The 13,045-nt window shown below is 41.8% G+C and overlaps 1 protein-coding gene across 6 annotated transcripts in view; it reads right to left on the reverse strand.

Annotated features, from left to right (window-relative positions):
• The window catches only part of GART (phosphoribosylglycinamide formyltransferase, phosphoribosylglycinamide synthetase, phosphoribosylaminoimidazole synthetase), a 30,765-nt gene that overhangs the window by 14,100 nt on the left and 3,620 nt on the right, over nt 1-13,045 (reverse strand). For 3 of the 6 annotated variants that reach the window (XR_014825144.1, XR_014825145.1, XM_084991984.1), the window contains exons 3-11: nt 12,062-12,157; nt 11,157-11,331; nt 9,495-9,606; nt 7,858-7,926; nt 6,856-6,981; nt 4,255-4,342; nt 3,693-3,778; nt 3,355-3,523; nt 1,307-1,538 (exon numbers count right to left, since the gene is read on the reverse strand). Coding sequence is in view for 4 of the 6 variants with exons in the window: in XM_084991984.1 (XP_084848110.1) it covers nt 1,307-1,538; nt 3,355-3,523; nt 3,693-3,778; nt 4,255-4,342; nt 6,856-6,981; nt 7,858-7,926; nt 9,495-9,606; nt 11,157-11,331; nt 12,062-12,157 (1,153 nt within the window). In the remaining 2 variants the exon portion in view is untranslated. Of the gene's footprint in view, nt 1-1,306; nt 1,539-3,354; nt 3,524-3,692; nt 3,779-4,254; nt 4,343-6,855; nt 6,982-7,857; nt 7,927-8,279; nt 8,345-9,494; nt 9,607-11,156; nt 11,332-12,061; nt 12,158-13,045 lie in introns of all 6 variants that reach the window. The other 3 variants (XM_084991983.1, XM_084991985.1, XM_084991986.1) reach the window with 3 other exon arrangements.

The following is a 13,045-nucleotide window of genomic DNA, read 5'->3' on the forward strand; positions in this document are numbered from 1 at the left end:
CGAACCCGCAACCTCATGGTTCCTAGTCAGATTCGTTAACCACTGCGCCACGACAGGAACTCCTCAATGAACAATTTTAATTGTGGTAGTTCTGCTATAGCTCAGCAGGTTAAGGACCTGGTGATGCTGTCACCACTGTGGCTTGGGTTCAGTCCCTGGCCTCGGAACTTTTGTATGCTGCAGGCACAGCCAAAAGAAAAAAAAAAGGAGGACAAAAACTAGTAATTGTGATGTATGCTTAAATCAAAACACTCACATTTGCAGTTAATATTAATAGTTCATTGTTTAAAGAAATAGTTATATATGAAAACAAATGAATTGGAGTTCCCGTCGTGGCGCAGCAATTAACGAATCCGACTAGGAACCATGAGGTTGCTGGTTCGATCCCTGCCCTTGCTCAGTGGGTTGACGATCCAGTACTGCCTTGAACTGTGGTGTAGGCTGCAGACGCAGCTCGGATCCGGCATTGCTGTTGCTGTGGGCCTGGCATAGGCTGGCAGCTACAGCTCCTATTAGACCCCTAGCCTGGGAACCTCCATATGCCGCTGGAGCAGCCCAAGAAATGGCAAAAAAAAAAAAAAAAAAAAAAAAATCAGTAAGGGCTTAAAAACAACAACAGCAATAAAAATTTCCGGACTTTCCACAGTGGCACTGTGGGTTAAGAATCTGACTGCAGTGGCTCAGATCCCTGTGGAGGCATGGGTTTGATATTCCGCCCACAATTGCTACAGCTATGACTCAAAGATTCAATCCCTGGCTTGGGAAATTCCATATGCCAGCCATAAAAACAAAACAAAAACCACACAAAACATTTAAGTAATGAATATAAATGTGGTGACAGATAAGATGGCCCAACATTTATAGTATAATTAAATTAAGCTGTAAAGTTGGATGACCAATATTTTCATCTTGAAGTCTTTGACAAAACCAGGAACATCTGTAAAATAATAAATTCAACAGTAATATGTAAACATAACTCAAGGAATAAAAATCCTTTCCCCGTCTTCACTGATGAATAGCTGACAAGTGACTTCATACATTTATAAAGTATACAATATGAAAAAGTCTTCAGCATCACTGTAATTTTACTGAACTTTTCAAACATGAGGAGCTACAATGAGGTTTGCTCCATTTCATTTAAATATTGTGAGGAGTAGTTCTGATTCAAACTAAATACGAAGCAAAATCAGACCAGTCTCACAAGGAATTAAGACTGTAGAATGACTTCTGTACAGGATTAGTGGAGTTTTCTACATGGCCATTTTTTTGCCAGTTCTGAAGCTGTACTACGGTCACAGAAATTCACCTGGGCTGCTGGAGGAAAGCTATGGCACGACAGCCAATGTCCTTCCTATAAATGGCTCCCTCAAACTTTATAGCAGCGAGTCCTTTCTTGGCTTCTTCCAGGGCTGAGATGAGATTTTCCTGGATGGCCGTTACCGTAAGGACCCTACCCCCATTAGTCACCACTTTGCCATCTTTTAGGGCAGTGCCTGCTTGAAACACCTCCAGTCCTAAAGCTTGAGCCTCATGAAACCCTGTAAGAAAGCACATTTGACAAATCAATCACAATAATATTTGCACGTGGCTTACAACTTCCAGAAGGTTTTTTTTTTTCCTTTTAAATAAAATCTTTATTTCCTTTAAATGAATCTTCCCAAGAATCCTATCAGGAAAAATTTCTGTAACATAATGGTGAATAGACCCTTTCTCCTAAGAACAGTCTGTTCTGCTTTAGGGTGACAACTGAATTCCTAAAACATTGCTGTCATAAATCTCACATGATTTTTCCAATGAGGAAGGAAAGGAAAAAAGAACCTAAGCCCTGAAAAGTTTGACATAAGGATGGTTATTTTCTGACAAGTTAAAAAAAGAAACATTAAAAACGCTAAACATCGAGTTCCTGTTGTGGTGCAGTGGAAACGAATCTGACTAGAAACCATGAGGTTGCAGGTTTGATCCCTGGCCTCGCTCAGTGGGTTAAGGATCTGGCGTTGATGTGAGCTGTGGTGTAGGCTGCAGACATGGCTTGGATCCCATGTTGCTGTGTTTGTGGTGTAGGCTGGCAACTGTAGCTCTGATTAGACACCTAGCCTGAGAACCTCCATATGCTGCCAGTGTGGTCCTAAAAAGCCAAAAAAAAAAAAAAAGGCTAAATAAACATCAATAAATATCAATGAATAAATCCCACATTTGATAATTTTTTTTTAAGGGGTACATATCCACATAAGGAGGTTCCCAGGCTAGGGGTCGAATTGGAGCTATAGCCTCCAGCCGACGACACAGCCATGGCAATGTGGGATCTGAGCCGCATCTGCGACCTATACCACAGCTCACGGCAATGCCGGATCCTTAACTCACTGAGCAAGGGCAGGGACCGAACCTGCAACCTCATGGATACTAGTTGGATTCATTTCTGATGAGCCACAACGGGAACTCCCCTCCATCACATTTTTCTTTTTTGTCTAAAATTTTTTAGGGCCGCACCCACAGCATATGGAGGTTCCCAAGCTATGGGTTGAATTGGAGTTGTAGCTGCCAGCCTTCACCACAGCCACAGCAACATGAGATCTGAGCTGAATCTTCTACCTACACCACAGCTCATGGCAACATCGGATCCTTAACCACTGAGCAAGGCCAGGGATCAAACCTTCGACCTCATGGATGCTAGTTGGGTTCGTTAACCACTGAGCCACGACAGGACCTCCTGCTTTCCTTCTTTTTAAAAATAACCAATAAGATCATTGCAATGTAAAACATATTCTTTGTTCTTCCTTAATGTTGCAAAATTTCAAGATAATTTGATTTAAATTAGGTTTTGGGCTGAGCCTAAAAGAAAATCCCTAGGAAAAAAAAAATCTTTTTTTTTTGAATCACTTGAGTCTGTTATGCAGGATGGGAAATGGACAACAGTTCTTTAAGTACAGTAATTCTGGGTATCTGGACACCCATATCCAACAAGCAACCTCTGAAAGGTTACTGATGGACTTACACTCTTAAAAGGAGCAGAACACAGCACGAGACAAGGTCTACTGTGGTACTGGTCACTTGTCACCTTGTCATCAAAACTTTTCCCCCCCTGCTTTTTAGGGCCATACCCATGGCAAATGGAGGTTCCCAGACTAGGGGTCTAATGGGAGCTACAGCTGCTGGCCTACTCCACAGCCACAGCAATGACAGATCTGAGCTGAGTCTGTGACCTACACCACAGCTCACGGCAATGCCAGATCCTTAACCCACTGAGCGAGGCCAGGGATTGAGCCCTTGACCTCATGGATCCTAGTCAGGTTTGTTAACCACCAAACCATGAGGGGAACTCCTTAATCCAATCTTTGGCTCTCTGTTATCTCTCACCTGTTATCTCTACACCCTTGGTGTAGTCTCCTGGATAACCTTTACTTGCCATGACCACAGTTACGGCAGCTCGGTTGTCATGCCAAACAGGCAGAGATGTGCACAGTCTACCATCTAAGGTAGCCTGGATCACTTCATAAAGATCACTTTTCAGAAGCGGGAGGATCACCTAGAAAAACATAATGCGAACTTCAGTTCTCCTTAGACATTTTATTCACCGGGATGTCAGCAGAACTTGCACGTTTCTCAAAGGTAATTATTTCAAGGCTGATAAATCCTAAGATTAAAACAGCAGACATCTCCTACAAAGTATTTACATGATTATCTTTATGACTCACTTGGCACTCTGGATCACCGAAACGGCAGTTAAACTCCAAAACTTTTGGACCATTCTTGGTCAGCATTATACCAGCATAGAGAATACCTTCACAAAAGAAAAAAAAAATCTATAATGAAGACATTGTATTGTGAATAGGAAAACTAGAATATAAACTTGTAGTACTCAAAATTTTGGAATAATCATAACAAATGCTATGACCAAATAGTGGCCAATTAAAAGCTGATTAATAAAAAACGGAGGAGTTCCTGCTGTGGCGCCATGGAAACAATCCGACTAGTATCTATGAGGATGTGGGTTTGATCCCGGCCTCGCTCAGTGGGTCAGGGATCTGGCATGGCCATGAGCCGTGGTGTAGGTCACAGACACAGCTTGGATCCTGCAATACTGTGGCTGTGGTGTAAGCTGGCCACTGTAGCTCCAATTTGACCCCTAGCCTGGGTACTTTCATGTGCTGCAAGTGAAGGCCTAGAAAATCAAAACAAAAACAAAAACAAAAAAAGAGAGAAAATGGTGTAAAGTTCCTCTACAGGTAATGTCCACAAGGACATCAGTGTACCTACCTGTGTATGGGACACCCTCCTGCTGCATGCCAGCCACTGTCTTCTGAAGAATCGTATCTTTAATTTTTAGCAACAAATCCTTAGAAACCTGGGGAACACAGAAATATTTAAATGTAATTGTTATTTTATTTTTATTTATTTATTTTGTCTTTTTGTCCTTTTCTAGGGCTGCATTTGTGGCATACGGAGGTTCCCAGGCCAGGGGTCTAATCGGAGCTACAGCTGCCAGCCTACACCAGAGCCACAGCAATGCCAGATCTAAGCCACATCTTCGACCTACACCATAGCTCACGGCAATGCCAGATCCTTAACTCACTCAGCAGGGCCAGGGATCGAACCTGAAACCTCATGGTTCCTAGTTGGATTGAGTCCGCTGTGTCAACGGGAACTCCCTGTAATTGTTATTTTATTTTATTTAATTTCATTTATTTTTGTCTTTTTGCCTTTTCTAGGGCCGCACTCACAGCAGACGGACATTCTAATCGGAGCTCTAGCTGCTGGCCTACACCAGAGCCACAGCAATGCAGGAGCCAAGCCGAGTCTGCAACCTATACCACAGTTCACGGCAACGCCGGATCCTTAATCCACTGAGCGAGGCCAGGGATTGAACCGGCAACCTCATGGTTCCTAGGTGGATTCGAGTCTGCTGCGTCACAACAGGAACTCCCTGTAATTGTTATTTTATAAAAAAGTCATCTTGTAGTAGGACAAAAAACTATCATTGGGCTAAGCACTTTAAATTCATATATTTTAAAAATCTTCATACTGATCCTATCAGGTGGGTAGGTATTTAGCCTTATTCTTATGAAGTGGGAAAGAAGACCTCTGATGCTCATCAGCAGAAGCTGGATGATGTATTTACTGTATCTGTCATTTCAGACTAAGTGACTTCATTACTAAACCTATGGATTTTCCAACTTTTACAGGTTTAAAGCCCACTAAAAATAGTATCTTGGGACATAAAAATACAACGAAAAAAATCCTTGCCCACCTTGAGGCTCCTCTGTGTATCTGCAGTATATCCTATGCATAATTCATAAGCCTATAAACTTGAGAATCTAGAATCTAGAGTTTATAAATTAATTACAGAAATTAGACCTAGAGGTTTTTTTTTTTTTTTTGTCTTTTTGCTATTTCTTGGGCCACTTCCACGGCATATGGAGTTTCCCAGGCTAGGGGTCTAATCGGAGCTGTAGCTGCCAGCTTATGCCAGAAACAGCAACTCGGGATCCGAGCCGCATCTGCAACCTACACCACAGCTCACGGCAATGCTGGATCGTTAACCCACTGAGCAAGGGCAGGGACCGAACCCGCAACCTCATGGTTCTTAGTCGGATTTGTTAACCACTGCGCCACGACGGGAACTCCTAGAGTTTGTTTTCGAAATCACTTTTACCAAATGGTAGAAGTGCTTTTTTTTTGGGCTGTGTCCACAGCATGCATTAAGTTCCTAGGCCAGGGATCAAATCCAAGCCACAGCAGTGACAGCACCAAATGCTTAACCTCTATGTCACCAGGGAACTCCAACCAAATGGTAGTTTTAATCCATAAAGTCTAAAGTAAATGCTATTTGGTTGAGTTTCTTTGGTTTGTTTTTTTGTCTTTTTTTAGGGCTGCACCTGTGACACATGGAGGTGCTCAGGCTAGGGGTTGAACTGGAGCTATAGCTGCTGGCCCACACCACAGCCACAGCAATGCCAGATACAAACTGCGTCTCTGCCCTACACCACAACTCACAGTAATGTTGGATCCTTAACCCACTAAGCGAGGCAAGGGATCAAACCTGCATCCTCATGGACACTAGTCAGATTTGTTCCCGCTGAGTCACGATGGGAACTCCCAACCCTATTTGGTTTTTAATCTTTTAATTAAGAACAGTATTTAAAAGGTACTATATTATTAGCACAAATGATTATAACTATCATCAATGAAAAGAATGGGTGAGTTTTTATAGTGCTAATCTATTTATAATATACTCAAAGTTTTTTAAATAAAAACTTTCCTAGAGAAGGCAAAAAGACAAAAATAAATAAATAAATAAATAAAAACTTTCCAAGAATTATTTGGAAACATATTTTATCCATTACGAAGTAGAAAACCTAGAGGAAGAAATACGTCTGACCTGGTTCTCAATTCACCATTCTTTTTTTTTTTTTTGGCTGAACCCACAGTATGCAGAAATTATTCCAGGACCAAGGATCAAGACTGCACCACAGCAGTGACAACACTGGATCCTTAACTGCTAGGCCACCAGGGAACTCCCCACCACACACATTTTTACTAAGCACTTAAGCGTGACGCATAAAAGATAATCCTAGGTTATAAATGGCTCCCATGGGTTAAAAATAGGATGTAGAGAGAAGGGGCTAGAAGGATCCATTCAAGCCATACCTCAGTAAGTTCTCCAAAGGCTTTTAGAAAAGGTTAGTTTCAGAGTGAGATCAAGAGAGATACTTTTCATTTAACAGGAAAACCAAATTGGTGAATAGTAGTATCATTTACAGAGGGGAAAAAAAAAACCCAAAACAGGAAAGTGTCTAAGAGCTCTTTGAGAAAATCAAACAATTCCTACTGAACTTCAGCTGAGCCTGTGGGAAGTACCTGAGGTGCTGGACAATAGGCTCCCATTCCCCCCGTGTTGGGGCCATGATCTCCATCCAGCAATCGCTTATGGTCCTGTGCTGGGGGCATGGGGGCCACAGTCCTCCCATCAGTGAAGCACAGGCACTGCAGAGAAGACAAACAGTCCATTAACCTCCACTGCCCAAAAGTCAAAAGATAATTTAACAAGAAGGACTAAAGGTACTTTAACTCTTAAGAGGAGAAGTTTTCTTTCTTTCTTCCCTTTTTTAGGGCTGCACCTACAGCATACGGAAGCCCCCCAGGCTAGGGGTCTAAATGAAGCTGCAGCTGCTGGCCTACACCACAGCCAAAGAAACACTGAATCCGAGCCATATCTGTGGGCTGCACCACAGCTTGTGGCAATGCTGGATCCTTAACCCACTGGTGAGGCCAGGGATCGAACCTGAATCCTCATGGATACTAGTCAGGTTCTTAACCTGCAGGGCCACAATGGGAACTCTAAAAGTTTTCTTTTTTTTAAAGTAAAATGATTTAAAACATAAATAACCCTATGTTTCCTACATCAAGAATCAGAAGACCCTGTATACTCAATTTCTGAAGGATGTATTTTTTTTTTAATTACTCAAATGAATTTATCACATCTGTAGTTGTATAATGATCATAACAATCTAATTTCACAGGATTTCCATCCCACAGCCCAGGATGTATAATGTTTGATCTAGGTTAAAAAAAAAAAAAAATCACGCTCCTCTCAGAGTAAAATACATCAACCTTTGCTCCCCTTAAATAATGGTCCATATAAGTCCAGGTCCTCTACTGATACACTGGGGATGACTAATGGATAAATCCCTTTTTCATTCATTTGGATCCCAAATACTAAACATATACGAGTCCCTTTGTAACTGTTCTGTTTCTGCTTAGTTGAAGCAACCAGAGTAAATCAAACCTTTTTTGGGCTTATCAGTCAGATAACCTAGCTTATACTCTATAAAAGCACAAAAGATGGATGAATATACATACAGACACCTCTTCTCCTTCAAGAAGTTCTTCAATGACAATTGTTTCTCCAGCTTCTCCGAAAGCCCTATCCTTATTGTGGATTAAAAAACACGACAAAAAGGAGACATAAATTATAAGCTTTTAAGTTTGATTTAATTCGCTGTTGCCCTTTCCCATCATTTGTATTATGAACCAGTGCATTAGTTCCTTTTCTGAAAACATCAAAGGAACACGTGTCTTTTTAATTTTTTTTTCCTCTTTTTAGGGCCGAACCCGAGGCACATGGAAGTTCCTAGGCTAGGGGGTTGAACCAGAGCCGCAACTGCTGGCCTATGCCATAGCCATAGCCATGCAGGATCTGAGCCAAGCCTGTGACCTACACTGCCACGAACAGCAACACCAGAACAGATCCTTATCCCACCGAGCAGGGCCAGGGATCGAACCTGAGTCCCCAGGGACACCAATCAGGTTGGTTACTGCTGAGCCACAACGGGAACTCCAACGTTTCCTATTTTTAAAGTGGCAATGACGTAGGGTTAGCACTGGTACAGATGAAATGAACACATCAATAAAACTCCCTTGGCGATCCAGTTTTCCGGATTCAAATAAAGTAACAGAAAAACAGAAGTTTTCAACATTACCATTTAACTCTCATTTCTGATTATCATTAGGTTTGTTTATAATTGCTTATAACAATTACACTGAAGAATGTCTGTGACGGCAGATTTGTACAAGGGAGAGAAACCCGCAAGAACCAAGGAGGACCATAAAAGCAAAGTATATTAATTCACTGCTTCACTTTTCATAGACCTGAGACACAAAGGACAAATGCTTTTGTCTTCATGGATGGTTGAGTGTGTATTTATATTATTTACCTTTCAGCAGCAGACAACAAAGGATGCTAGATGGAACTTACTTGCAAAGAGGAGGATCATTGTTTAGCTACCACTATAGATCTGTAATAACCCTTTTATAGAGATGGATTCTAACACACAGTAAGTTTACAAATATTCCTAAAGAAAACATTTAGCAAACACACAGGTAAGCTATTGCTCATAATATTGTGTGTTAAAATCCATCTCTATAGTTTTTTTTTTGTGTGTGTGTCTTTCTATTGCTGCACCTTCGACATATGGAAGCTCCCAGGCTAGGGGTCCACAGCCACAGAAACTGGGGATCCGAGCCACGTCTGCAACCTATACCACAGCCCATGGCAATGCCAGAACCTTAACACTGAGCAAGGCCAGGGATCAAACCCTCATCCTCATGGATGCTAGCAGGTTTGTTACCGCTGAGCCACAACAGGAACTCCCATCTCTATAGAGGTTTTTGTTTTTTTTTGTCTTTTCACTTTTCTAGGGCTGCTCCTGTGGCTTATGGAGGTTTCCAGGCTAGAGGTGGAATTGGAGCTGTGGCCTACGCAGTGGCCTACGCCAGAGCCACAGCAACTCGGGATCCGAGCCGAGTCTGTGACCTACACCACAGCTCACGGCAACGCCAGATCCTTAACCCACTGAGCAAGGCCAGGGATCGAACCCGCAACCTCAATGTTCCTAGTCGGATTCGTTAACCACTGCGCCATGACGTGAACTCCCTCTATAGAGTTTTTATCCAGTGTGACTAGAAAATTATAAACTCTTTCAGAGGGATCAACTGACCTGCATGATCTCCTGTACAGCTTTGCAGGCCTCTTCTTTGCTCTCCGCAATAATCACCCCTTTCCCTGCTGCAAGACCACTGGCCTTCACAACCAAAGCAGGGAAATCTGCACTGTGGAGACAGTAAATTTCAATATCCAATAAATCCTTACAATTCAAAACTTTAAAATGCTTTGGGATTTTGGATTGATATGCTATAGCAACAACTGAAAAGCAGAAAAAAAAAAATGTTAGCACCATTTTGATGTATTTCCTGCCAGGATCTTTTCCCCCTATGTATTCCCTTTTTCTTTTCTTTTCTTTTTTTTTTTTGGTCTTTTTAGGGCTGCACCCAAGGCATACAGAGGTTCCCAGGCTAGGGGTCCAATCAGAGCTGTTGCTGCCAGCCTACGCCAGAGCCACAGCAATGCCAGATCCGAGCCATGTCTGCAACCTACACCATAGCTCACAGCAATGCCGAATCCTTAACCCACTGAGCGAGGCCAGGGATCGAACCCACGTCCTCATGGATGCTAGTCAGATTCGTTTCTGCTAAGCCACGATAGGAACTCCTCCCCTGTGTATTCCTTTACAGTTGTAATCATATGGCACATACAGTTTTGCTTTTCTCACTTATGAGATCATATAAACATAATTTTTTGGGGGGAAAAAACCATTGTACAGCACAGATATGGAATGATCTTTAAGATACAGAACCATATAAACATGGATGCTCAGATCATTTCTCCAAGTACACACAAGAAACTTGGTAGTTTCTTATGTTGAGATCTAGAGATCTAGGAGGAAACTTACCCAAAGTAAGTAACAAAAGTATTCCTTCCAAGGTAGACTACTAGGGTATAATAAAACTCAACGTAGGGTGAAAAAGGAATGAAGACTGAAACTGGGAGTTCCTGTTGTGGCTCAGCAGTAACAAACCAGACTATTATCCATGAGGATACAGGTTCGATCCCTGGCCACGCTCAGTGGGTTTGGTGTTGCCCTGAGCTGTGGTATAGGTCATAGACACAGCTTGGTTCTGGTGTTGCTGTGGCTATGGCGCAGGCAGACAGCTGCAGTTCCAATTCAACCTTTAGCCTGGGAACTTCCATATGCCACACATGCAGCCCTAAAAGAAAGAAAAAAAAAAAAAAAAGGAAAAGAATGAAATTGACCCAACTAAAAGGAAAACTTACCAGGTAAGGAGAATTGCCAACAAAAAAAGGGCAAAGGCATGTATGTGCCAATATAACATTCATTTATTGCTCAATGTTTTCCATAGAACAGAGAACAGGATGTTTAATTTTAAGATTTAGAATTGAATAGTGGTGGCAGAAGGCCAAGTGATGATTCCTCACTCTAGTTAATTATTTATGAAGAAAATCAATATACTTTATGTTGTAAGATGCCCCTGTGTCAATTTGGCATGACTGTAGAACCAAATGCATCTTTCCTCCTAGAAACTATTTAGTAATAAATATTTTAAAAATTTATCTTTTTGCAAGGCCACAATACTGTATATCTTCATATGCGTAAAATTCTATTTTATCTTGATGTTGGAAAAAGGTAATTACATACTCTGAGTTTTCCCTACAATTATCTTACTCTAAACCTGTAACATAAAAGGGGCCCACATATTCATATATCCTAACAACTGCCTTTCACAGGCAGTCTTCCGTCTACCTCATAATGAAGCTACAGGCTTCTTCAGGTTTGGTGAAAGCTCTCCATTGTGCCGTTGGGATTCCATGTCGATCCATAAACTCTTTGGCAAATCTTTTGCTGGACTCTAACTGAGCTGCTTCTGCTGTGGGGCCAAAGCACCGTACTCCTGCAGATGTCAGGTTCCCAACAATTCCTAGTGATGGAAATAAGCCTGAGTTGAGTCAAGGATTGTGCAGGGCTTTTCATTCTGAAGACTTAGAATTAGACCAAAACTAAGGCAGATGGCAGAGAATAACCAAGTTTTTCATGTTTTCTATAGGATAGCAACAAAGTGCTACTAACACATGATTTAAATCCAACAAAGGTTATTTGTTACATTCGAACATATGGATTATTAAATAGACGCCAGAGCAGAATAAAAACGTAAAATATTTGCCACAGATGCAAATCTGATCTCTCATTTGTCATATCATTGATGCTTGGAGGAAAAAAAAAATCTCAGAATCCATAAATTTCAAAAGAGTGAAAGCTTTTTCCAATGTAGTGTTATATTAGAAACCTCCATCTGTAAAATGCATTAGATTAGATAATCTACACAAGCTTAGATGATGGCACAGTGTATGCCATATACAACAATAAACAGGAGGAGTCCCCGTCAGGGCTCAGCGGAAAAGTATCTGACTAGCATCCTTGAGGACGCAGGTTCCATCCCTGGCCTCGCTCAGTGGGTTGAGGATCCAGCATTGCCGTGAGCTGTGGTGTAGGTTGCAGACACGGCTCAGATCTGGTGTTGCTGTGGCTGTGGTGTAGGCCGGCAGGTGCAGCTCTGATTTAAGCCCTAGCCTGGGAACCTCCATATGCCTCCGGTGTGGCCTTAAAAAGACAAACAAACAAACAAAGCAATAAACAGGAATGAACTTTACCAGCAGCCAGAGGTGCCTCTGGTCCAACAACTACAAACTCAATTTTCTCCTCTTTGCAGAACTGAGCAAGGGCAGCATGATCACTGACGGAGACATCTGTGAAGAGAAAAAAGAAATAAACACATCTTGTTTACAAAAACATTCTTTAAGTCAACAAAGTGTGTTGCTGAAAACTAAGTACTATACTTTGGTCTACCCATGAACTGCTGGTTTTCTTTTACTGGTACAGATGATAATTTCACCAGGAGAAATTCAGAGCAGAGTACATTAGGCTAACCAACAAAGCTCAATTCTGAGTAAGTTTTCCAAGAGCTATAAAGCACTTTCTTGACTATGGTGTTCATGTCACTAGTGCTGATTGTTAAGTAAAAAAAATATATCAGAGAGTATACTTAGAAACCAGTCTTTTAGAAGTTCCCGTCGTGGCTCAGTGGTTAATGAATCCGACTAGGAACCATAAAGTTGCAGGTTCGATCCCTGGCCTCGCTCAGTGCGTTAGGGATCCAGTGTTGTGAGCTGAGGTGTAGGTTGCAGACACAGCTCGGATCCTGAGTTGCTGTGGCTGTGGTGAATGTTGGGTCATAAATATCTAAGCAAAATAACATCAACTGTGAACAAATTAGGCAAAATTGATGAGAGCTACATTGAGAGGCTATTTCTGATTAGGCCAGGAAGGGTCTCTTTGTGCAAAGACATTTAAGCTAAGACCTGAATGATGATTTTAAGACCTAGCTCACTTCTCCAATGGGCCAGGTAAATTTTCTCTCTTGAAGGAGTTTTAAGGAGTACCGAGATCAATACATACGAAGCATCGTTGGTTCTATAGGCATCTTCTGCTTTACTGTATCTGAGCCATCATTCTTAGGCTGGCTGAACACACGTGCTATTGGTGATATGTGTGGGGAAGTGGAGAAAAGGCAGAGTTCGCTATCTCTAGGAACTGCCTGAGTTGGATAAGGATAGAGTGGTGTGTGTTCTGGTTTA

The sequence above is a fragment of the Sus scrofa genome, chromosome 13, assembly GCF_054392235.1.
Source record: "Sus scrofa isolate SSC_HxYL_T2T_F1_AM1 chromosome 13, Sscrofa_HxYL_maternal_Yorkshire_Landrace_v2.0, whole genome shotgun sequence".
NCBI lineage: Eukaryota > Metazoa > Chordata > Mammalia > Artiodactyla > Suidae > Sus > Sus scrofa.